The sequence below is a fragment of the Podarcis raffonei genome, chromosome 13, assembly GCF_027172205.1.
Source record: "Podarcis raffonei isolate rPodRaf1 chromosome 13, rPodRaf1.pri, whole genome shotgun sequence".
NCBI lineage: Eukaryota > Metazoa > Chordata > Lepidosauria > Squamata > Lacertidae > Podarcis > Podarcis raffonei.
This window is the reverse complement of record NC_070614.1, coordinates 27382463-27408121: the sequence shown is the minus strand read 5'-3', so window position 1 is coordinate 27408121 and position 25659 is coordinate 27382463. Positions and strand designations below refer to the sequence as shown.

The window sequence follows — 25659 nt, the reverse complement described above, 5'->3', positions numbered from 1 at the left end:
ACCAGCAAGCCACCACTGGCCTCCATTGCCACCTGGTGGCTGATTAGAGTCATAGAACACCTGACATCAGCAAGCCACCCGGTCTTTTCCATTATTTCTTTGGTTCTCTCGTCTTGGGTCATTTTCTGAAGAACCCTTGGCAGTCTTGGCTCCCTCCTGCTGCACTGTCTCTGTCTCTCTTTTTCTGGCAGGAAATGCTTAAGTGTTCATGCACACCTTGCTGAAAGTGCTGCAACCCGACGCCTGGAGTGGTGCCAAGTTTGATGTCATTTCAGGGCTGCAGAGGTGTGTCATTGGGAACTTGCCCCCCCACCCCCAAAATCTCTGGGAACGTTCGCAAAACCAGTTGGCTTTGCCAGAAATATTGAGGCAGCTTATCTGCAGCCCCACCTTAAAAGCGAATCTTCTGCAACGTCAAGTCTTTCCAAAAGACAAAAAAGGAGATAGGCCCACACCAAATGAACAGAGGAGATCCCAAGGCTGAGATCCCTGCCCCAGAATTCGCAGGGGGCGAAATGGCCTCCAGGAATGGCTGTTAGCCACTGTAATCTAAGATGGAACCATGATGCATTTCAGAGATGCTGGGGACACAATTAGGCCTTACAGTTGTACCTTGGTTGTCAAATGCCTTGGTACTCGGACATTTTGGCTCCCGAACGCCGCAAACCCAGAAGTGACTGTTCTGGTTTGCGAATGTTCTTTGGAACCCGAACATCTGACGGGGCTTCCACAGCTTTTGATTGGCTGCAAGAGCTTCCTGCAGCCAATCAGAAGCTGTGCTTTGGTTTTGGAAGTTGAATAGACTTCCGGAACGGATTCCGTTCGACTTCCAAGGTACCACTGTACTTGTAAGCATCCCAAGGTTAGTAGACTAGATGCAACTTTGGTGGACAAGTCTTCTCTCTCTCTCTCTCTCTCTCTCTCTCTCTCTCTCTCTCTCTCTCTCTCATACCACACTGCAGTCTGTGTCTATTTTAAAAACAGAGCAGATGTGTCAAAGGAAAGGAGAAATGCCATTTATTTCCCCCATGAATCGCATATCAGCTTGAACAGACGAATACAGCTTCCACAGACTGGAAGGAATAGTCTTCAGGATGAAAAATTCAGAGATTCACCCCAATTGGTTTTTTAAAGAAGTCTTTTAAATATATATTTTTCCATTCTGCTCAGACTTAATTTGAGACAAGGCTCAACCCCTGGTTTTTAATGCCAGGACTCGGCTCTGAAAAAATAAGAATGAGCCGAGGTGCGTCTGAGCCCGTACAGAGAGCTCACACCACCAAGGAGTATGTGCACAAAGCTTTGAGGTCAGAGGGAAAATCTTCTAGGCAGGTTGAGCCCAGCCCCATTTTTCCTCCTAGAAGTCGCCGCAACCTGGAATCTTAGTTCTTGTTTTTATCACGACAGGGAAGTCGTGGGGAAGTAGGGTTTGCAGAGCAGTGTTACCTGATGGGCTGGCAAAGAACAAAAGGCAACCTGTCAATGAAACAGCATGTCAGGACTGCTTCGCTGAAACAGTTGACATTTCAATTTCACCCATGGCACATGACAAAGAAGGCTTCTGAAAATTCTGCTTCGAGAAGCATCGTCCATGCTGCTTTTGGAAGTCCACTTAGCAAAAGCATATTAGACCAACAGATCTAACACCATAGAGCTAATCAGGGCGGGGTAATAAAAACAAATGTTTAAAAATGAATCGACCAGGACAAGCCACAAACAAAATCTCCCCAGAGAAGCATGAAAAGACTTGGGAAGGCAGCGCGAGGAACTCGAGCGCAAGTTTCAGGAGAGGCAAGATGTATATCCTGATATATCCAGGAGAAAGGCAGACAGTCAGTTTAGGACACCATGGCAGCAGAACCCACACGTGGATGCTGGGGAAGTAGGAGGGCAGAACCAGGGAGTGCAAATTGCTGCCACTTCTCAGAACACAGCACACTCCTGCTGGAAACGAGCCCATGGATGTCTTCCATCGAGACCAGTGGTGTTCTCCAAGCTGTGTTCCACCAGCCCCTTCAGTCTATTTTAATGATGGAGTTGGCCTTCAAAAGATAGAGGCTGTCGTCAACGAGGAAACTGCAAGGAGAGGAAAGAGGAAGTTGCTGAATTGACTGGCGAGTGAAGGGATGGATTGAGCTACCCAATATGCCTAGAACTAGAATGTGCCCATCTTGTCTTCCTGGTGATGTATGAAAACCTTGAAATGCAAGTCTCCTGAAATAGCAGCTACGTGAACCGCAAGGAAGGTGCAGCACCCATATTGCCCTCCCTCGAATCTAAGGTCCACGCCTGAGGTCCTGCTTGCATACCCCAATGGTGGAATTGATTAGAGCTGGTGAGCACATGAAACAGGTCCTTCCTGGTGGTGGCCCTGCAGTTGTGGAACCCTCTTCCAGTCAACGTTTATTTGGCTCCTTCAGTTCGGGCATTCAAGGCGGCCTTTAAAGCTCACTTTTTCCCTACTGCCTTTCCTAAATATAATTTTGGTGATCTAATTCAGTATCTCCCATTTTTCTATTGGTTTGTTTTGGTCTGCCTAAGGTTCCTGTTGTTTTTGCTTCTCTGTACATTGCTATATGAGGGCTGGAATGAAGGAATACACTTTACGCTCCAGGAAAATGGCTCCTTGTAGCCTCATTTCACGAAAGTATATTAAATACGTTACACAGGACTGGCTACAGGCCACAGATTCCAACAAGTTCTAGCTTGTCAGATTGTGTGTGCTCTAGATCAGTGGTCCCCAGTTGGCAGTCCGCAGACCCCAAGCGGTCTGCATAACTCACCTGGGGGGGTCCAAGGCATCATTCACATAACAAAAACTACCAGAAAGATATTTAACTTTTCAGAAGTAAGGGGCCCATGGCTTTTGAAAAACAAGGGGATACTCAGTATTTCGGTATTAAAGACCCACTGCTGTAGATCATATGCCTCCTCCATGAGAGTTCTGGTTGCAACATGAGAACAGGCCTTTTCAGTGGTGGCTCCCCGTTTGTGGAATGCTCTGCCCAGGGAGGTTTGCCTGGCGCCTTCATTATACACCTTTAAGCACCAGGTGAAAACATTCCTCTTCAACCAGGCCTATATTAAATGTGTTTGTGGGAGGTGGTAGTATTGATTTTTATTATGTTGTGTTTTTATCTTGTATTTTTGTGCTGTGAACTTGTGAACTGCCTGACTTGGATGAAGGGCGGGATACAAAAATAGATCAGTGGGGTGTGTGTGTGTGTGTGTGTGACACTCAAGATGCTGCTGGACCACACAACTCCCATCAGCCCTGAGCCTTCGCCATGCTGGCTGGGGGTGATGGGAGTTGGGAGTCCAAGTAGCACCCTGACAAGCAATCACAGAGAACCAATGGCAGAAGGCCCACCCACAAAGGCAAGCAAACTTGGCTGACCTGTAGAAAAGGATATTGACGGGAATGGTGCTGATGTGCCAGATGGCATGGGCATCAAAGACCCAGAGCAACGGCGGGAAGTCCAGGAGCTCCAGGAGGGCCAAGGCTTGCAGAAGAAGCACAACCGCCACACACTTCCAGACGTACGGCAGGCGTTGCTGGTTCCTCATGCACCATCCCAGCCACCAGAGGAGGTTGAGGAGGCCTGCAAGGTACGGCAGAAAGAGGATGCCGCTTCATGCTTGGCAGTAGTCACAGTGCTGCAGGAACTTAGGTATGTTATGTACATGGCGATGCACCAGAGGCACTAGCAGCCCTGGACCCCAGACCCCTTGCTCCTCAGCACCAAATCCCAAGGCATGCCAGGAATACCCCCTCCCCATGCATACAACCCCCAGAATCATCCACTGAGAAAGCATGGAGGAAACTAACGGCAAGTGGTGACTCTGCTTCTGAGCCCTGATGGGGCCATAAGTCAGAGGAGGAACCTCTGGGCAAATATGTAACAACACAAGCTTTTGCACTGTTGTGGAAAATCATGGCTCCAGGGATCTACAGACCTGCTCTCTCTTTGCCTCTATAATGCTGAAAAACCGTAACATAGGTGCCCTTTTCTTGCTGGTTGGCCCTGCACCCAGTGAATCCACAGATCCCAGGGAACCTGCCCTGAGGGTCCTGGGCCGCTATCCTGGTGCTCTATACTACAAACGCCCTGGGAGTGCAGGGAAGGAATAAGGGAGATATGTACCAGCAATATAGATGCAGCCTCCAAGTTACGCTCACAGCTATTTTGGTGTGTGTGCTTTTAAAGGGTGTAGCTACATGCTGCTCTTAGCAAGTTGCAAGTTGGCATCTGCCTGTCTCAAGAGACAATGGAGTGCGCCTCCGGGGGTGAAGTCAAACTACTGCATTGGCGGCACTAAAGTGACATCCCTGGGGCACAAGCCTGGGCAGTGTGTATGGAGGTTCTGGCTGCCCAGACGACAAGACCTTGACCTCGCTGATATGCTCCAAAGGAAAGCAGATCAATACACTTGGCACCAGCTTGGCTACAGGAGGTGCCGAAAGGTGGCATACAAAGCGCCATCCAACAGTCTTAGGGATTCCAGGTCTGCGTAGGGTTTGCTCCTTAGCCTTTTCTTCTCCCAAAGATATCCCACTAGGCAGGAGAGATCAGAGTTTTCCTCCTTCTAGATTGACTACCTTCCCAGGAAGATAAGCCCCATCTGACCTTCGCTTTCCTTGACTGCATGTGCATAAACCGCCTTCTCGACTGTTGGACCCATTATTGGCCTCATCCGCTCAATCCACCAGAGCCTGTCTTTGCATGCAGGAGCAAGTCCCTAACTCACCAAGGGATTAAGACCCATCGGCTACTCTCACCTGGTTTAGCTGGCCAGTCAAAGCTGTTTCTGGGGTGTGGCCACTGTTACATGCTGACAACTTCAAGGAGCCACAGGTGAAAACTGAGTGCAGGGGAGGAACCAAAGGTGGGCAAACCACCCCAGAAGGTGCATGACATGTCTCCCCCCCAGAGGTGCTACCCTTCCCCTAACACCCCATACACCCCACTGCTCTGAGCATGGCTGGCATTATCTCCACAAAACAATCTTTTGCTCGGGTTAAGAAACAGAATGATGGGAAATGATCTCTCCCTTGCCTTTATGTGGCCAGATGCAGCGAAGGACTTGTCAGAGATTCTCCAGCCGGAAACAGCTAATCTCTCTTCCCAGGAATTTGCAGTCCTGTGAAGGGATGGGACGGTGTTGCCTGACAACTCTCAGCAACCTTAACAATTTGCAGTTCCCAGGATTCATTGAAGGAGAAGCTACAACCATATAAAGTGTCATGATACTGATTGGTGCAGATGGGGCCTTAGAGAGGTTGGGGGCATTAGGGGAGAAGGCCAGACAAAGGTTATCTGCTGGGCTACACCTCCACACCAACCAACACCTGCTGCAGGGGAAGAACATTGCTCCACCGTCCTCACCTATTACCACGTTGGCAACCATATTGTAACCATAGTCAAAGCGCACGAGCGTCAGATACGACACATGGCAGGCCAGGAAGAGGAGCAGGAAGATGCCTATGGCGGTGGCAAAGGCTGGACGTTTCAGACCCAGAGTCCTGAAAGAAAAGGAAAACAGAGAGACGGTGCTGAAGGAACTTGCAAGAGCTGTAGGAACTGGGTCACTTCTGGACTCGTTCCTCCGGGTCTAGGCCAGGGATGGGGAACCTGTGGCCCTCCAGATGTGAGCCAAGGGTCAAGGACAAAGGAGTCCAGTTGGAGCCCATCAACATCTAGAGGCCACAGGCTCCCCATCCCTGATCTATGGGCATGGCTGAGCTGCAAAGGCTGGTCCTGCCATTCAGAAACTTGAGCAGACAGAACACAAAGCATTTTCTTTTGCTCGAATGGCCACAGCTACATCTCCCAAAAGGCCCGGCCAGTTTCCACTAGCTCTCCTTACTTGCTGCTCTTTTGCTTTGTCCTTGGGTTGCTCCTCCTCTCTCTGCACATATCCTATCCACACACATTTCCTCTTGCGGTTTTGACCTGTCCTTTTGCAGATGCCCAGTTTTTGAATAAAAGTGAAATATGGGAGCTGTGAGTGGACAGGGGAGACTCCTCTCTGCTACTGCCACTCACCCGCTCACTTAAAAAGGGAAACATGAGCTGCTCCCAACAGCTCTGGAGGCTGAACTGGGAGTGTGGGAGCTGCTTTAAAGCCTTTGCAAGTTTCTCTGCGGTCTCCCTCCTAAGCCTCCCAGGTCAGGGGCTTAAAGGGGGAGCCTGGGGATACTTGGCAAAGCCATGCAGGAGATTCGACAGGTGGGCAAGGCTGACAAAGATCTAGCCTGTGGAGCCCAAAGAAAGTTCCCCACCCCAGCGTAACATTTCAACCAATGAAGCTGAAAAGTGGGAGAGGCAGGACAGACAAAAAGTATAAGTTCGCAGGGCAAGTGGTGAAGCTTGTCACCGGAAGATGGTGACCAACAGAAGCCGCTTTGGAAGGGGATTAAGATACAATTACAAGTAGGGGAGTGCTATTGGGCTTGTGCCAACCACATCAGCCTGCTTGGCCACTGTGGGATAACAGAACACTGAACTGGATGGGCCTTTGGTCTTTTCCAGCTGCAAGGCTCTCCTTATGTTCTTAAGGAGGAGAGAAACTCACCGGACGCAACACAGGTAGACAGAGTGAAGGATGACGGCTGATGCACAGAAATAATCCATTTTCTGTGGGAAGAGAAATGTCGTTATAAATCGGGGCCGGTTCTCATTCAGTGCTACACATTCTCTTTAGAAAATCCTCATGGTATTTGTGTTTATTCATAGCTTTTCTCCAGTGACAGGGATCTGCATTGAAAGTTTTCTCTTTCCCCTGGGATTATGGCCTGCAAATACTCAGAAGCCTACTAGTAGTGTTTTTAACACCTTGTGATAGCTGTCCTCTTATCCTACCTCAAAAACACCTTGACGTGATTATGATCCTGAGCACACATATCTGAAAGAAAGTCTCAGGCTAGAATCCTAACCTCACTTCCCTGGGATAAAGCCCCACTGAATTCAACAAGATTTACTTTAGAGTAGACATAGTTAGGATTATGCTGTCATGCTGGCTGCACTATTTACCTGGGGTTCACATAACTTGCATTTTTCTACCATTTACCTTATCTATTTTTTTAAAACCCACTAGAGAGGTTTCTGCCATGCCTTCAAAATTCCCCCAGCACCCCACACCAACATTTTTCATGATACGAGAGCAAAATTGCTCACCTCAGTTAGATTCGTTTCTCGAGTATGGAAAACTGTAGACCAGAACCAGGCATTTAAAGAAACCTGCAGGGGGAGTGAGGGAGCAGGGAAATAAATGGTTATCCTGAAAATACCACATTCTATGAAGTTAGGTTTTTAAAACCGGCTTCTACCACAGAAGTAATAAAAACAAGCCATTCTGGGATAACCGGGATAACTGCCATATGGTACTTAAACCAACAAACCCAGAAGCAAGTCCCACTCCCTCTTTAAAATTAGAGGAATCGTGCTGCTTTGTCTATTGGACTGCTGCAATAATACTGTATGTGAAACACTCAAAAAGCTCTAGAGACATGCTATCTATTATTATCACCATCTATCAATTCTATCCCACCCTTTTCCTCAAATTGCTTCCGAATCAAAACACAATTTGTCCACAGAGTAGAAGAAAAAGGCTAGATAGAAACTGATATAAGAAAAAACTGCTCCTTTTCCCTTATGGGGTACTCAAGAGCCCATATAGAGTCCTTATGTAGGTTCTCTATTGGTAGGAGAAAATAACAGGCCAAACCAGAGAATATTGAGAGGCAAAGCAGCTAGTAAGCCTGATCTTTATTAAACTGTTGCACCAGGGGGCTCACCATGCAGGAGGGAGGAGGAGCCCAGAACACTGGTGTGCAAGCTCTTACATAGACTTTTGAAATTGCCTACCCTGTAGCTCAAGACAACCCCCAAAACATCATACATACATCACAGAAAGAGCTGGTCCCCAGCAGAAATCTGAGTGTGTTACTTCTCTCCTGTCTGCCAGTATACCTGATAATGCCTTATCTGATTGCCTTTTCTGGGTAACCTGGCGATTCCTTTGAGATGGTAAATACTTAGTTCTTGAATCTCTTACACATATCGATAGTGTGCTCAGCTTAACAGATACTTGCCAGACTGTATTTACAGGGAGGTGTAAGCCCCTACAGTCCAAAAACAAATGGAAAGCTTTTCCCATCTGAGGTCAATTTGGGAGAGTCAAAATGGCTTCAGGGTTGTTCTCTTGCACTATTTCAGACAAGTGGTTTATATACTTATGTATGTGTTTGCTTTGTACATTTATGAACATTTATTTTGTGTATGTGTGTGTGTATATGAGAATGAGAGAGACCTTAGAATTTCTATAACAGAAACTAACACTTATAAGCGTTGTTCCAAAACATAACCCTTCTTTTAAAAAAGCACAGAGGAAAATACCACATAATTCAGCAAACCTTTCTCCAAATACCCACAATGCCACTGGAAACACACTGCACTCTGCTGTGGCTCAAGTTTGTTCCTCATGGGAGATGCCCTCCTTACTTCCTTACCTCGCTCTGCATTTCCTGAGACAGCCTGGACTGAGGAGCAGGACATGGTGTGTTTCTGTGAGTCTTCTTGTAGGGAAACCTGTCATGTTTCCCCTGCTTCCTTCCCACAAGATCTCAAGCAACCAGAAGCCTTCCTTGTCTTTTCTATTCTCCATGTTTCCCACCTCTTTGAAGAAGATGAGAAGGAAGCTAAGGCACCCATCTTGCCGTGGTGAGGAATTAACCACTCAGAATGACTTACCCAAGCAAAGGCAATGCAGGTATGGTATATGGGAGAAGAGCGGGGGACAGCAGCTTTATATCTGTTCAGCATCACTAAATTGGCAAGTCCGTTCAGGAACGAAGCAAAGGCAGAAGCAGGCTCCTGAAAAAACAGGAAGCGGGAAAAGGGCCACTGAGGGTCGGGTGGGAAAACAAGGGAGGGAGAAGAAGAAGGAAAATATGTCATCAGCCAGAAATGAGAAGGTATACATGCTCTTTCAGGACGGTTTGAGGCAATGGTGGGGAACTGGATTTGGCCAGTGGGCCAGATCCTGGGCTCCCCACCACCCTCGGAGGGCTACTCCCACAGGTCAATCACTTAACATCACAATGATGTCAGGTGACCCATTTTTGTAGAGACTTCCACTACAAAGCAAAATCCCAGCCCAGGAGGGATCGAAGTTACTACCAACTAGCTGGTAAGTTTCAAGCTCTTTTTTTAATCGAGGGCAGCTCTTTGGAAGCCATCCAAACTGGCAGCCATCACTGCTTTCTGTGGGAGTGAGTTGGACAGTTTAACTATGTGTTATGTGGAGAAGTACTTTCTTTTCTCCGTCCTGAATCTTGCCACTGTGGTGAAGTGTGTCTCCAAGCCAAGTGCGGTGCATGGGTGTGCGTGTCCATTGACGCACCAGCCCCAAGCGGCATGGCTGCTGCACCTTCCTCATGCCACTGCCCCCAGATCCGAGCCCTACAAGACGACTCGGGGAGGATGGTGTGGGGATGTGACAGCCATGCACCCCGATCAAAGGCGCACGGTTGCTGTGTTTGGTTGCCCTTTCCTGAAACTTTTCCAACTCTGCAATATCCTTTTTGAGGTAAGACGACCAGAATGGTACACAGTATTCCAAACATAGTTGTGCCATAGGTTTGTATAACAGCATTATGATAGCAGCTTCATTTTCAATTCCTATCCCAATGATCCTGAACATGGAACGTATCACAGCTGCTGCACACAAACGTTGCTTACCTTTCCATGAAACTGAGGCACTTTGTATCCTTCCTGGACGTAAAGGCCCACCGTCAACCACATACATTCATATTTACATTCATCTCTGCAGGTCCATCCTAGAATACAGTTGGGGGAGGACAAATTTAAATTAGTGCAAATGAATTTATTTGCCTAATGCCTGAATGCAATGGAACTCCGTGAAATAATTTTAAAATACCAGGGTGGGAACGGGGGTGGGAGGGTACTCAGATTTGCCAAGTTTGTTTTATTTTAAGGGAGCATGACTGGCAAGCCACTTGTTGCCAGGATGAATTCTTACAGTTAACTTGTTTGTTTTAAATGAAGCATATATTGCATGTTTTCTGCTTGGAATCAGGAAACATGCAAATGCAACTATATACAGTTGTACCTCAGGTTACAAACACTTCGGGTTACAGACTCCGCTAACCCAGAAATAGTACCTCAGCTTAAGAACTTTACCTCAGGATGAGAACAGAAATTGCGTGGTGGTGGCAGTGGAATTCCCCATTAGCTAAAGTGGTACCTCAGGTTAAGAACGGTTTCAGTATCTCCAGGCTTTGTTTTGCACGTGGCACCTTAGTATGTTTGTTGTTTGAATGGTTACAAGTCTATCTCTATTCTAGCTATTATTCTAGTAAATTTGGTTTTATACTTATAAGGCAGTTTGTGGTGTTGTTGTTTTGCTGGACTCCAACTGCCATCAGACCCAGCCAGCATCCTAGGTGGTGGGAATGGTAATCCAAGATCTGGAGGACCACAGGTTCCAACTCCCTTGCCATGTGGACTTCTCAAAATTAAATGTATGTTTGAAACCTGGGCCTGCCAGTTCTGCCATACATATATAACTACTGAATAGGAGATGTAATGGGTAAGAGGGGTTAAGGTTTCCTGAGTGTGAGAGGCAGAGTGAGGGATGTTAGGGTTGCAATAATATACAATGGTACCTCTGGATGCGAGCGGGATCCATTCCGGAGCCCCGTTCGCATCCTGAGCAAAACGCAACCCACTTCTGCGCGTGCACGGGTCGCGATTTGCCACTTCTGCGCATGCGCATGACGTCATTTTGAGCGTCTGTGCATGCAGCGAAACCCGAAAGTAACGCATTTCATTACTTCCGGGTTGCCGCAGAGCGCAACCTGAAAACACTCAACCTGAAGCAACTTCAACCCGACTGTACACTTATTTTATTTTGTATCCCATTTTCCCTCGAAGAGGCTCAAAGTGGCACCCTTTTAATTTTCACAACAACCCTTTGTGGTAGGTTACGCTGAGATATAACTACTAGCCAAAGGCCAGCCAGTGGCCTTCAAGGCTGAGCAGAGATTATCCAACGCTCTTAACCACAACATCACATCGCCTGCTTTAATTGGGGAGTATATATAACTGAACTCAGAAGGCTTCCTTCTGAATAAACGTACGTAAGATCTAACTACATGTAAACGATGGTACATGTTATGCCACCCACAAGCAACCTAGTTAATTAAAGAATTGTGGCTTCTTCCCACTTACTTGCTATAACCTCCAAGAAACCTGGAGGGCAGATAAGGTGTTGAACCACATACCTAGCTGTGAATGCTACAACAAGCCACTCAATGGGCTCACTTTCAACAACGCCATAAGAAACCTGGGAGAAATGAATCAATGGGGGGGCGAGGGAATCTCACTCGAAGAGAGATACTTTGAAAACGTTAGAAAATAGTTGTCTTTACCTAATGGGTAAGGAATGGCTACTCTCCCTAATTCAGGATGAGATATGAACAGCCTAAATAAGTAAAACAACAATAATAAACAAGAGACAGCTTGCAAGTCCTGAAGCAGGGAGATAGACGCAGCAGCTGTACCCACCAGCCCTTTTGGGGGTAGCAGAGTCCTGCTTGCAAACAACGATGCGGCAGTGCAACAGCTGTGTGCGCAGCCTCGCTGCTCTGGAGCCCCAGGCTGCAACCCTATGTGCATTTCCCTGCAAATTGACCTCAGTGAGTCTTACTTCTGAGTAGGACTGCACTGTTAAGGGGGGAGGGAGCAACATCAGCTCAGCGCTACATCCAAGAACCATTGCCAATTTAATTGGAAAATGCACTCTGCACATGTTCAGACGCTACTGAACCTCCTCCCACCGAGGGCAGAGAGAAAGAGCGTCAGGAATTGGTCGAAAGAGCGGGTAGGCGGTGCCACCAAGCCGTCCTATGGGAAAACACTGGGCGGGGCACCGTCATTCGTGGGCGGGGCTATGCAAATGAGGAGCACGTCGCGGATTCCGCCCCCCTCGCGCCTCGTCCTTGGCGGTGGGCGTGGCGCTCCCTCGGCCGGGGGCTTTGCAGTACCTGTGAGGCTCATGTAGAGAGGCTGGTGGGAGCGGAAGTGCCGCAGCCCGGGCCCGGAGCAGTTGCGCCTCTCGCAATGCGTCAGGCATTCTCGGTAGACGGGCTCCCGGTCCCCCCGCGAGGCCTGGGCGGGGGCCGGGCCGGCGCCCGCCACCCCGAGCAGCAGTAGGAGCGCGGTTCGAGCCGCCATCCCGTCCGCCGGGAGGCTGCAAGCTCCACTTCTGGTTTGGGGACCGGAAATGGTCCTTTGCTTTAAGCCGCTGGGGGGAAAGCCATAGAGTTGGGGGAAACACGAGCCGCACGCCCAAAGGTTCCGCCTTGGCGGCAAGGGCAGGGGATTGTGGGAAATGTAGTTCTTTCTTCTACTTTAAGACTACAGTATTGGGAGAAACTTACCCTTCCAGTTAGAAGCAGAGAAGAATCCCCATCTCTGCCTCCCCTTCAAGCGCTACAATCCTGTCACGTCCACTTACAAGCCGTATTGCCACCTCTCTTTCTCTTGAAAATTATCTTTTTAAAATCTCTTCCAGCTGTCCCAATTTTCCTTTTAAAAAAAACACCAACAAAGACCCCCGTCCCTATATTATTGCCCTTATTTTTGCTTTCCGAAAATTCCTTTGTTCAGTGCAGGTTTCTAGAATGATCACTCGTCAGTGTTCATCTCCTTTCCTCTGGGTCTCTAGAAGTTCAATCTTGGGCTGTGGGAACAGATATATAGGTTGCCTCCAATGCACACGGGTGTAAGCAACATGTACACACACCGGCAGGTTGCACACTACCTTTGAAGCACATTATTTGCCTAAAATAATTCTGGGCACTTTGGTTTACCTACCACAGAACTACAATTCCCAGCAAACTGCAGTGTCCAGAATTCTTTGAGGGGGGAAATGTGCTTTGAATGTGCTTTAGTGTGTATACAGTCGCACATGCACGCATGGCATGCACAGAGTTTCATGTAGCTCTGCCTGCCATTCAACATGCTGGTGAGGTTAATTTTGATAACAGATTGAAGATAACGTATTGTTTGCTTTCCTTGCCTATCTTTAACCCAAACAAACACCTTGGCTTTTTAATCAAGTGAAGAACTGGCTATTGATGAGTAAGTTAAATACAGTACAGCATAGCATTAATTGGGGCAGTAAGAAAGTTATGTGCTTAAAATATATCGTGTGACCATAGTTTTTAGCATTTGTAGTAGAAGCCGAGATGAGGCAAAATGTGCAGGTACTGTTGTTCTTTTATGGCTGCTCTCCCTGTCAGTGTTTTACTCTTCACCCCAGAAAAAGTCGTGTGGACACCCACAGGCAGAGTTGATAGCAAAGTGAAATAATAGGAAAGCCTAGCAATAAATAGTGAGACCCATGCTTTTGTCCCTTCCCCTTGAGACTTTATTCCTTCTCCTGAAGAGGCTTAATCCCTTGAAAGGTGTGGTCAGATCCTCAAGCCTAACAAGTAGCAACCACCCTAACCAGACCTCATGAGCAACAGAATCATAGCTGTCAACTTTTCCCTTTTCTTGCAAGGAATCCTATTCGGAATAAGAGAATTTCCCTTAAAAAAAGGGAACAGTTGACAGCTATGAACAGAATCTGGAGGAATTGTTTGCCTCTGTTGTCAGAAAGCATCCTGGTTGTGGCTCCTGAATTTCTTCACCTCCCAGCTTCCTCAGAAAGGAAGGGTAGAAGCCGTTGCAAATTTATTCTAATTCATGTACTGACAGAACTGTCCATTGCCTAGAGGTTATAGCTGTGAACTAATTGTTTTAAAACAATCTATGGTAGTGGTTATGACCACATCAGCGTTACAATGAATCGTGGCAAATTTTATTTTTCAGTGACTGCTGCCTGGATAGTGTGTGCATTTTATTGTACTCAATATTTCAAGGTGGCAGCCCCTTTTGCCAGGGACCAAGTCCCAAGAATTCAATAAAAATTACTTCTAAGTAGACACCTCCAGAGATTCATGTGTATACTCTTCCAAGGGCTGCTTTGAAGATATTGCAGCTCCAACGTTAATTTAAATACCTTCTATATGATAATTATGCATTCCACTGAATACCTGTCAGACCTGAACCTGTTGCCCGATAGTAGCCTGAACTGGATGACCTTGGGTTCTTGTGTTTTGAAAGAGGGAGATAGTTCCCTCTCCCTATTCATTCTCTCCATACCATTCATCAATTTATAAAATTTGAGATTACATTGTCATGGGGGGGGGGGGAATTAAAACCAAAAAGCTGCATCTTAAGCCTTCTTCCCTACCCCACATAAGCTGCAACATGCTCTGTTTTTCCAGTCTTTTTACAGCCTCATTCCGTGCAGAATTAGGTGAACAGACTAAGCCCACTGAAATCAGTAGCATGGATCCCAAGATTAGTTAAGTTCACAGGAGGAAAGATTTCCTGTCCTCATTCCTCAGGTGTGATTGGAAAGATGGAATCACTTAAAATTGTGTGGATCTCTCCCTAGCTTGGGACAATTCCTCTTCTTCTGATGGAAAGAGCTGCTCAATAGTGGAATGGACTCCCTCAGAAGGTGGTGCACTCTACTTCACTGGAGATTCTTTAAAACGGGTTGGATGGTCACCCGCCAAGGATTCTTTAGCCGTGATTCCTGCATTGCAGGGGGTTGTACTAGATGCCCCTGAGCCCCTTTCCAACCTTACAGTTCTTCAGCAGCTCCCCATGGACCATATCCCACATTATACAGGAGGGCCGCCAACTCTCCAGAGATGCTTTTGGGGAGGCACAGGTGACTACTGTGGGGAGGAAGGGGTGGGAAACTTAACTTCCTTAACTTAAATTAGGATCTGAGCCAGTAGATCTAGACATGTCTACCTCCCGCATAGGATTGGGCTATTTGTTACGTATTCAGTGGTCTGTGTTTGCCTGATCTTTAGTTTGGACTAAGGAAGGCGTCAGCAAACTTTTTCAGCAGGGGGCCGGTCCACCGTCCCTCAGACCTTGTGGGGGGCTGGACTATATTTTTTTGGGGGGGGAATGAACGAATTCCTATGCCCCACAAATAACCCAGAGATGCATTTTAAATAAAAGGACACATTCTACTCATGTAAAACACGCTGATTCCCGGACCGTCCGTGGGCCGGATTTAGAAGACGATTGGGCCAGATCCGGCCCCTGGGCCTTAGTTTGCCTACCTATGGACTAAGAATTCTGAGCGCCTGTGTTCTGATTTGATACATGTTGTTCAATCACAGAACATTTCAGGATTTGGGGCTCTGCCATTGGCCCTTGAACTCCGAGTTGTGATTTGCAGTTTGGAAGTATAGACAGCCAATCATGGTGGGAGTGGCCCAGGCTTTCAGAAATGTATACAGTGGTACCTCGGGTTTAATCCCCCCCCATGACAATGTAATCTCAAATTTTATAAAGTACTTAATTCGTTCTGGAGGTCTGTTCTTAACCTGAAACTGTTCTTAACCTGAAGCACCACTTTAGCTAATGGGGCCTCCTGCTGCTGCTGCGCTACCGGAGCACAATTTCTGTTCTCATCCTGAAGCAAAGTTCTTAACCTGAGGTAATATTTCTTGGTTAGCGGAGTCTGTAGCCTGAAGCGTATGTAACCCGAGGTACCACTGTATAAGCAGTTGCTTTGCCTCCGTTTTCCAGTTATGTAGTTCAATTAAGGTTCTTGCTGTTATTGCTGTCTCTTGCCTTGTGGGAACCCACCTACACTTCACTGGCGACGAGGATGGGATGCTAGGCTAGGTATGCAGCCCTGGCTAGTTTCCACAAGCTTAAATCACTGCTGGGGAACTACTGCCTCAGCTGAGCTGAAATCACTGATGGCAGCCACAAGGCAGATCACACAGAGTGGATGTCATGGCCACATTGAGGAATTTGACACAACGGTTCCAGAGAAATACTATTAATTGGCCCTTTTAAATGCTTCTGGTTGCTCTGGAAGAACCTTTTTGAGATGGGGGGGGGGTGACCAGCAGCTGATTCCTGTGTAAATGTAGCATAATGTACATAATGCCTGTATGATGATAAGGCTTTTAAAAAACCAGTCCCTTTCCTAAAGTCTTTTATATTCCATTGCCCAATATTGGCAGGGAATATATTATTTCCAGGCCCTGGTTATCTGCAATGCTTTTCAGCTGGGATTGCAAAGGTAAATGTATCCTCTCTTTCAGGTGGAACCCGGGGAATTAAAACCCACTCCTTGCAAACTGCTGCAAGGCATGGGAAAAAAATATGGCTGAGGGGAAAGAAAAGAATCAGTTAACACCACAAGAAAGTCACACACACAGAGCCTTTGGCTGCCTGCAGGGTTTGAAAGAAGCCTTGAAAGAACCCATTCTCTAGCAATTCCTCCACGTTCCAAGAATTTCCTCCGCAGAGTGCAGTCTCTCAAGCCAACTGCCCCTTCTTCTAAAGTCGTCTCCCACCCACTGGCCTTTCATATCTGAGACAGACACACACAGAGAGAAACTACAACAAGCCCAGCAAAGCCCTGATCACAACTGGCAGCAAAGCGAGGCTGCCAAAAGCGGCAAGGAAGCACAGCAAACTGGCAAGGCCTGCTGCACGCACGACTTTCTCATAATCCGTCAGGAGTCAGGATTTTGCCACAAGCCCAGCAGTGCTCAAAGCATCTGGGAGGCTCTTCCTGAAAAGGGGTTTAGGCAGAGGACAGCAGCAAGGCTGTGGGAGGATCGAGAAGAGAGGGATTCTTAAACAGTCGCCCTGGTGTTTTGAAGGCAGTTGGGGGATGGGGAGGAGTGTTGCAGGCTGACCAATACTGGGTTTCTTCTTCCCTATACAGTGGTATCTCAGGTTACGTACGGTTCAGGTTACAGACGCTTCAGGTTACAGACTCTGCTAACCCAGAAATAGTGCTTCAGGTTAAGAACTTTGCTTCAGGTTAAGAACAGAAATCGTGCTCTGGCAGCGCGGCGCAGCAGGAGGCCCCATTAGCTAAAGTGGTGCTTCAGGTTAAGAACAGTTTCGGGTTAAGAACGGACCTCAGGAATGAATTAAGTACTTAAACCGAGGTACCACTGTATATCTTTTTAAAAGGGGAATACAGACATAAAAAGGCCATTTGGCGGGTTTATGATCTGCACACCAGGGAAAGGAGCAGCAAGCTTCCTTGTAAGTGCAAAAAATAAAAAGCACACCATTAGCATCCAAGGAGAAATATTTTCTCCTATTCAGTTCAAGGCTTTTGGCCAGGGGAGGAAACGTTTTCTCTACTCTCGCAGACTAAACCTGTTCCGACATCAGCTCTACGTTCCAGGTAGAGGGTTCCTACAGCTGGAGGCTCTGTACATGTAACTCCCTCTTAGGCCACAGGGAAAATAATAAATTGGTGGAAGCCTGTCATAGCACAATGATAAGCACTAGCTGCCTGGAGTGTTGGGAAAGAGGAATGGGTTTGTACACGCCTTGGGTCCCTGCGATGAATGACTGAACAGAGCTAATTGGGGCAGTCAGGGGAGAACCTTAGGCCGGGGGGGGGGAAATACCATACCTCCAGACCTCCGAGATTCTCCCTTAAGCCATGCCCTCTCTGGCCTCTCACTTCTCAGACCCCTCACTTCTTTTTGGCTGGAATGTATCCTTGACCTGAGATAATGCCTCTTGCCTACCTGGATGAAGGTGTGTGTGCGCGCCTTCCAAAGGTGGGGGTGCCACCACTGAGAAGCCCCCCCCACACACCTCTTGACCCTCATCAAACACACCTCAGATATCAGAGGGACTGAGAGAAGGGCCCTTCGGGGAGAGCTCAAGATTCGGATAGGTTCCTACACGGAGAAGGAAGTCCTTTAGGTAAATACTCATCCTCGGCCATTCAGGGCACTTTGAATCATGCCTTTAAATGAGCCAGCGAAGCTGTCGCAACTGGGAGTGACGTGCCCCTCCCTGGAAGCAGGACCTCTTGCACAGCTCTCCTGTTGACTTCTTCAGGGTGTGGACAAGAGAGCTTTCTATGGGACCATGCACCAATTAATTATTACGGCTACTTCCCTGAGTTCTACATCTCCTTTCACATTTACAGTGGTACCTCTGGTTACGTACTTAATTCGTTCTGGAGGTCTGTTCTTAACCTGAAACTGTTCTTAACCTGAAGCACCACTTTAGCTAATGGGGCCTCCCGCTGCCGCCGTGCGATTTCTGTTCTCATCCTGAAGCAAAGTTCTTAACCCGAGGTAATATTTCTGGGTTAGCAGAATCTGTAACTTGAAGCGTATGTAACCTGAAGCGTCTGTAACCCGAGGTACCACTGTACTTACCTGCTTGCCGGAACCCTTTTGCAGGGGGCGTGTTTTGTGTGTTGTCATTTGGGGGGGCGGCGTATTCCAGTCCTGCATTGTGCTGGCTTTTAACTCTCCCCCCACCCCCACCCTGAGAATACTCATCTCCTACATTGTCATTCTTCTGTCTCTTTTCATAGTCAGATGGGTTTGCGTGATTGACTAAAAATGTAAACATTTTGAACTGCTTTGTTCCTGCAAGTGCAAAGGGCCCAGGGCTCAAGCTTGCCCAACAGCAGGCAGCCTCCAATCTGGAAGCCTTCACATGCCCAGAGCCACTGCCATCTGCACGAGTATCTCACAATAAGGGTGCCAAGTCCCGGTCAAGAGATTGTGCTAAGAAATCTGGAAATTCCTGGTACACTGACATGTAATCCTATCAACTCAAGAGTAAGTCCCACTGAGTACAAATGGTTTTACTTTCAGGAAATGGGTGTAGGATTGTGACCTGAATCTCATCTCAGCTATGAAGTTGCTAGGTAAGCCTCTCCTCTCTCTTAGCCTCCCTTTCGGCAGAATGGGAAGTACAATACTGACCTACCTGACAGGGGGTTTTGTAAGGATTACAGTACTTAGCACACAAAGTGCCTTGATCTTTCTAAAATGGTATATAAATGCTCATATAATATCATTTTGCAGAACCGAGGCCCCATCTGCACTATGCATTTAAAGTACTATCATACCTGTTTAAACAGTAACAACTTCCTCCAAAGGACCCTGCGAACCGTAGTTTGCAAAAGGTGCGGAAAAGTGCTAGGAGACCTCTATTTCCCTCACAGAATTTTCAGAGTGGCTTAACCAAAAATAAAAACCACACTTTCCAGGCAACTCTAGGAAATATGGATCTGTGAGGGCGAAAGGGATGTCCAACAGCTCTCAGCACCCTTAACAAACTATGCTTCCCACAGTTGGGGCTGAGGGCAGGTTTAAAGTGGTATGATACTGCTTTAAATGCATAGGGCAGATGGGGTTTGAGCCTTGTCAACAAGTCCTGGAGCTGAACTTTGACTATTCCAGAAATCTCTCAGTCCTTCCTATTTTAGATTTACAGTATGTTAGAAATGTGCAGTGGTTAGAGGGCTAGGCTAGGATCTGGGAGAAAAGGGTTCAAATCCCCACTCAGCCATGAAGCTCACTGGGTGATGTTGGGCCAGTCACTCACTCTTCGCCTAACCTACCTCACAGGGTTGTTGTGAGGATAAAACGAGAAGTATGCATGCTGGGTTGTAAATGTAATAAATAATAAGTTGTCAGCTTTAGGTGGTTCAAGCTGCAGCCCAGTACAGACTTATTTTGAGCTTAAAGGTAAAGGGACCCCTGACCGTTAGGTCCAGTCGCGGACAACTCTGGGGTTGCAGCACTCATCGCGCTTTACTGGCCAAGGGAGCTGGCATACTGCTTCCAGGTCACGTGGCCAGCATGTTTACCTTCCCACCGGAGTGGTACCTATTTATCTACTTGCACTTTGACGTGCTTTTGAACTGCTAGGATGGCAGGAGCAGGGACCGAGCAACGGGAGCTCACCCTGTCATGGGGATTTGAACTGCTGATCGGCAAGCCCTAGGCTCTGTGGTTTAACCCACAGTGCCACCCGCATCCCTATTTTGAGCTTAAGCCCTATTATATACAACTCCAATGTAAAAGTTGACTGCTGAGGCTGCATTTTAATATGAATTCAATCCCCAGCATCCACAGGTAGGAGATTCCTGCCTGAAACCAGAGCTGCTGCCAGCCAGTGTAGACAACAGGAAGCTAGATGGGCCAATTGGTCTGACTTGACGTAAGGCAACATCCAGGGTGCTGTGAGCTACCAGCATGTTAAGGGTTAAGGCTCCTTTGAATCTTGCTTTTAGGATTTTTGCAACCTGATATTTCAAATGCATTGCAGGGGGTTGGACTAGATTACTCTCGAGGTTCCTTCCAAGTTTACAATTCTATGATTCTAAATTATGGTTTCCGCTGCTAGCTGGCCCCAGTGGATTGTGATTTCTCAAGAAATCACATGAGCTTTATTAAATCGTAAGGGCCTTCAGAAGGGCAATTACGCATATCAATTTTCGGTGACGGTCCGAAATCATGTATTTTACAGTTCAGTATTCAAACAACCAATATTAATTATTTGCCTCCTAATCGGTTAATTAAGATCCTTTGAAATATTGGACAGTTCTACTTATCACACAGCTGTTTCTTCCTCCCCCCTCCAACCCCCCCACTCCAGATTTATATACTTTCCTCTCCCCACCGTCCCCTCCACCTTAAATTATTTGGCAAGCGTAGCCTGCATTTAATTTAATTCCAAGAAATATATATATTTCCCTTCTCTTTGTCCATTCAAGGTCGATGCTCTGAACTGGAAAGTGTCCAAAGAAATCGCCCAAGGAGAAGAAAAGGAATTCCACCTTCAGCAGCAAGGAGGCAAAGCAAAACGTTTCGCAAAGTTTTCTCCTCTCTCCAGCTTTGATTTCCCACGAGGCAGAGAACGGCTTTGGCGTGCTCCGACGAAGAACTCATTTGCCACTCCCGAGGGAGCAGGAATCCTGCTCCGGAGCGCGCTCGGCGCGCGTTCCCGACGCCTGGTGCTGGTGGGTAGGAGAGAGAGAGTGAGAAGAGGTGGTGGCTTCTGGTAGTGCCTTTTTTTTTTTGGTAAAGGAAGTGAAAAGGGTTGAAAAGTTGGGTTGCAAAGAAAAGTGCAAAGGGGGAAGCGAAGCTCGAGAAAACAAACCGGGCACGATTGCCAAGGCGGTTGGAGAAAACAAAAATAAAAAAACAAAACTCTCCACCCACCTTCCTTCCTTCTCTTCCCCGGACGAAATTATGAGCTGGGATTTGCAATGAAAAAACAATGGGGCCCATTCCCAGCCCCTGCTGGTTTTGCATGGGGTTCTTCTTGGTTTCGGTCTGGCCGGGAGTTGTTTGGAGCACCGAAGGTAAGTTTGAATCCGTATGTTTTGTTCTGTTTCTATTTCTTGTTTATTGGGGCGGCGGGGGTGGGGGGGGGGAGAGAAGCAAAGAAAAGGAAGAGGAAAGGCGTCCAGGAAGGAATCTCTCAGCCGGTTTTGCAACCAAGAAAGGGGGTTCCAAGTTGGAAGAAATAAGAGAGAGGAGAGAAACTTATGTGCGCAAACTTGTTGATTTTCGGGTTTCGTTGGGGGCGGGATTATTTCATTAATTAGCCGCGTGTTTTTGATTAATTTAATTAATTCCTGGTCTCCGGGTCAACGCAGATCGGAGTCGGTCGCCGGGGGCGGGCGGGGTTTGGTGTGTTTTTGTGTGGGGTGTGTGTGTGATCGACAAAAGCTCAGTTCTTTGCATTGTTCCAAACGTTGTGGGAGTTGGGTCTGGGAAATGGGGCCAGAGAGAAGTTTCTGCTCCTCTGATCGTCGGTTGCGCCGATATTTCGGGCCACGCGCGCCTTCAAGGAAACGGGCCCATTAAGAACTCGTTGGGGCGCGGATTAGCTGTCCTTGAAGATGTCGGCGGCCGCCCTCTCTGCCCCCTTTTCCGCCCCCCAAGCCCGGGCTGCAACGGGAAAAGGGCGCATGTTTGCAGAGCCGCCCTTGCGACGCGTGTTTTTGCGCGGCTGGCGCAGGGCGCTTCTGCGCCGCGTTAGCAATTGCTTGCAAGCTGGCGGTGGAGAGACAGCTCTACTCTTGAGTCGCTTTGGGCAGAGTCAAACGATGTCGCCTTGTTTGGGTTACACATTGCAGTGGATGTGTGTGTGTGAGAGAGAGAAGGGGAGGGTTTTGCCTGCGAAGGAGGAGGCGGGAGATGGTGCTGGACGGAGCGGGACTTGTTCTCATTCAGTCTCGACGAGTTAACGTGACTTAAATCCCCAGCAGGCCACCCCCGCCGTGTGTCAAAACTTGCCGAAGGGCATTGCTCCGGAGATCCCAAATGTCTTTCCTTAAAAACATAAGAAGTGCCTTATGGCAGGAGTGGGGAACCTTTGCCCCACCCCCCAGATGTTGCCCACCCGCAAGGATGGCCAGTGGGGAAGGAGGAGAGGAGTTGAAGTACAGCAACATCTGGATGAGCACAGCTGTCTGTTCAAGAACTTTGTAAATTTGCAGATCATCTGCAGATCTTGGGGCGGTTGACCGCATAAAAACATAATTTAAAAACATGAAAAACATAACAAAATAAAAAAATTCCTTCCAGTAGCACTTTAGAGACCAACTAAGTTTGTTATTGGTATGAGCTTTTGTGTGCATGCACACTTCTTCAGATACATGCACACGAACGCTCATACCAATAACAAACTTAGTTGGTCTCTAAGGTGCTACTGGAAGGAATTTTTTTATTTTGTTTCGACTACGGCATACTAACACAGCTACCTACCTGTAATGAAAAACATAAGAGCAGCAAGAAACCGATAATCCCTCCCATTCCCAAAGGCCTGGTTGAAAAGTAATGTTTTTGACTGGAGCCTAAAGGTGTATAAAAGGAGAACTTCCCTGGGGAGAGTATTCCACAAATGGGGAGCCACTGCAGAAAAGCCCCGTTCTCGTGTTGCCACCCTCCGGACTTCTCATGGAGGAGGCACACAATGAAGGGCCTCAGAAGATGATCTCAGGGTCCGGGTAGGTTCATATGGAAGGAGGCAGTCCTTGAGGTATCATATTGTTGTAAGGCTACAACTTCCACCATTCTGACCATGGACTGTGCTGCCTGGAGTTGATTGACATGGGGAGTCCTGAAGCAATATGGAGAGCCACTGATCCCCCAGGGCGGTCTACTCTAAATGGGATAGTGGCCTACAGTCTACTTATCTATGAGCTATGAATTGTCTGGTTATTTCAATTGCCCATTCATTTCGCGGTATTTTCTGTCTTGTGAGTGCGTCATCCTTACCCCTTGGATGGACTATACCATGGGTAGGCAAACTAAGGCCCGGGGGCCGGATTCGGCCCAACCGCCTTCTAAATCCGGCCCGTGGACAGTCTGGGAATCAGCGTGTTTTCACATGAGTAGAATGTGTCCTTTTATTTAAAATGCATCTGTGGGTTATTTGTGAGGAATAGGAATTCTTTCATTTCCCACCAAAAAATATAGTCGGCCCCCCACAAGGTCTGAGGGACAGTGGACTGGCCCCAGGCTGAAAAAGTTTGCTGACCCCTGGACTATACCATTTTCATGCTGAATCCTCAAGTGCAGTTCAGCCCAATTGCTTTGGGCCTGGGCTGCCTGCTTGTGGAGGATTGAAAAAATATATATGGTATCCTTTCCCTTTATTTTGCTGCTACAAGGGAAATGGGGTGGGTAAGGGGTGCGTTACGATGAAAAACCGTGTCTTGTTGAGCTCCGTTGATAACATACATATATTGCGTGGGTGGTGATTTTAAATTGTTGTACACCACTCTGGGTGGTTCACCAGTTTTAAAATCAATAAAATGAGGCTACAACCAGACATTAAAAAACAGTCAGTGCAAGAAACTGAACCAGCACCAAAAATTAACATTAAACCATCAAGAGGCAGTAAAAGATCAATAAAAATGTGAAACACAACCAGGAAAGGGGTGGGTGGACACAAAACTGATCTAAGGACTAAAATGCAGTAAAACCATAGTTGTTAAACAGTATGTGTGAGTAAAGAGATATATACCTGGTGCTGGAAGTGTAGGTGTTCAGTGAGCCTCTCTGGAGGCGTATTCCATTGTCTTCTGAGATGGACAGATGCCAATAATACTGGTCCCAAATCATTTAGGGCTTAAAAAAATTAATACTAGCACTTTGAATTGGACCAGTGCTGATGAAAAAAACACTGGCATACTATGGCGTGGTATCTATCACCCTCCCCTTTGGGAATCTTGCTGCCCTGTTTTGAGCTAGCTGGAGTTTCCAGTCCTTTTTCAAAGGAAGCCCCACCACACAGGACCATCCTTGGAGAGTAGGTGAAGATATGTAAAGTCATCTTTATTTAGGAGAGGAGAAGCACTGTAGCTTGGGGGGGGGGTGGGCATCTGTTTTGCATTTAAGGTTCCCAGTTTGATCCCTGACCTCTCCAGGTGGGAGACAATACGGAGTTAGATGGACTGACTTGGTATAAGATATTACGTTCCCATAAGAGCTTTCATCTGATGAGTTTGAGCTGTTGTAAAACTGTGGGTTAATTTTTGCGTTGTGGTTTCTATGATCGATGTTCTTAATTGTTTGATTGCAAAACAAACAGGAAAATGTTCATATAGTTTTGCTGCAAGGAACCCTGCCAAGGGAAGAATCAAATGCCGGAATGGAACCAAGAGCACGAGCTGCAGGAATTCAGCTGATGAAGTTTTCCCCTACCTCTCATGTTGTGTTCGTGGGGACTTCACCAATTAAATTATTCCAAGTTGATGTTAAACGCAGAGGAGCAGGGCTGGTGCAAAACAAAGAGGTTGAAACTGTATCCTGGATGGTTTGATAAGTGTTTACGGGCTTGATGCTGCCTCCCTGCATCCCACAGTCACTGTTTAGTGCAGAGATCTCGAATAATACTGAAGTGGGGGGCTTCTCACCACGTTGGCTTTCTGTCTCTGGAAATCTGAAGAGATGTGCATGTAGGAATGGAGTCATTAGTGTTGGGTGGGCTTTGGATTTCGGCTTGATTCTGCATCTTGAATGGAGAATGTGAATTCTGCCAGCAGCCCTGGCAAATGGGCTTTAGTAAATTGACACACACACACACACACACACACACACACAATTTAAATGTTTAGAGTTGGGACTTAAGTTGGACCAAAGATCTGACTTGAGTTGATGATGTTATTTTAGGCAGGGAAGGAAAATTTGATGGGGTTTACTGGAATGTTGCAAAACTTCTGATGTGGCAAGGGAAGATATGCTAACAACAAGCTGTAAATGACACAAAGGGGATTATTTGATCATCCATTCTTGTCATTACTGGCTCCTTGCTTTGCTGCGTGCTGTTCTTTGGCTCTTTTTACTGTGAAGTACAGCAGGCAAAGGCTGTGTTGTTTGTAAATAATTTTTTAATCCCTTGGATTTCGTCATCTTTTGTTTTGTTTAATAATCCCGCTAAGAAAATCCAGTGGTTGAGTTGCAAAGTGAGAGGTGCTGGGGCTCAAAGACTCCTGCTTGCTTTTCTTCCTACCTCCAGGTGCATGAGAATTGTTTGTGGCCAGAGATTTAAGAAATGTGTTCACAACTCAGATGGTCTTTCCCCCTGCACATTACATTTTAAATCAATTAACATCATCACGCATATTTGGAGATTTGGGAAATGTGTAGAATTAGGATGAACCAGTCAGTCAAAAAGTTGCCAATGAAGGAGGCGGTTTTGAGTGCATGTAGGTGTCGCAGCCTTTGTATTGTTT

General features: G+C 47.1%; 2 protein-coding genes across 5 annotated transcripts in view; one reads left to right on the top strand and one right to left on the bottom strand.

Annotated features, from left to right (window-relative positions):
* The window catches only part of ERBB2 (erb-b2 receptor tyrosine kinase 2), a 128659-nt gene that overhangs the window by 45873 nt on the left and 57127 nt on the right, over positions 1 to 25659 (top strand). The window contains exon 1 of one of the 2 annotated variants that reach the window (XM_053363079.1): positions 20805 to 21273. The exons of the other annotated variant lie outside the window; for it this stretch is intronic. Coding sequence (XP_053219054.1) covers positions 21189 to 21273 — 85 coding nt within the window. The 5' untranslated portion in view covers positions 20805 to 21188. Of the gene's footprint in view, positions 1 to 20804; positions 21274 to 25659 lie in introns of those variants that run through there. 2 annotated transcript variants of the gene reach the window in all.
* On the bottom strand, positions 995 to 12313 carry PGAP3 (post-GPI attachment to proteins phospholipase 3). Of its 3 annotated transcripts, none has more exons than XM_053363083.1 (8): positions 12071 to 12312; positions 9744 to 9841; positions 8754 to 8876; positions 7179 to 7241; positions 6577 to 6638; positions 5388 to 5524; positions 3398 to 3602; positions 995 to 2076 (listed from the first exon to the last, which is right to left on the bottom strand). In XM_053363083.1, the coding sequence occupies exons 1-8, from the start codon at positions 12258 to 12260 to the stop codon at positions 2016 to 2018; spliced, it is 939 nt and encodes a 312-aa protein (XP_053219058.1). In that variant the 5' UTR covers positions 12261 to 12312; the 3' UTR covers positions 995 to 2015. The 3 variants fall into 3 exon arrangements, 2 of the variants coding, with proteins under 2 accessions (XP_053219058.1, XP_053219057.1); XM_053363082.1 differs by having other exon boundaries at positions 8754 to 8906; positions 12071 to 12310; XR_008327358.1 differs by lacking the exon at positions 5388 to 5524 and having other exon boundaries at positions 8754 to 8906; positions 12071 to 12313.

Bases quoted from the DNA above. Each gene is read 5' to 3' on its own strand.
- PGAP3 (XM_053363082.1), bottom strand. From the start codon at position 12,260: ATGGCGGCTCGAACCGCGCTCCTACTGCTGCTCGGGGTGGCGGGCGCC. The intron at 6,639-7,178 runs GTGAGCAATTTT...CTCTTCCCACAG, and splicing joins GAGAAACGAATCTAACTGAG to AAAATGGATTATTTCTGTGC. The intron at 2,077-3,397 runs GTCAGCCAAGTT...CTCTCCTTGCAG, and splicing joins GTCAATATCCTTTTCTACAG to TTTCCTCGTTGACGACAGCC.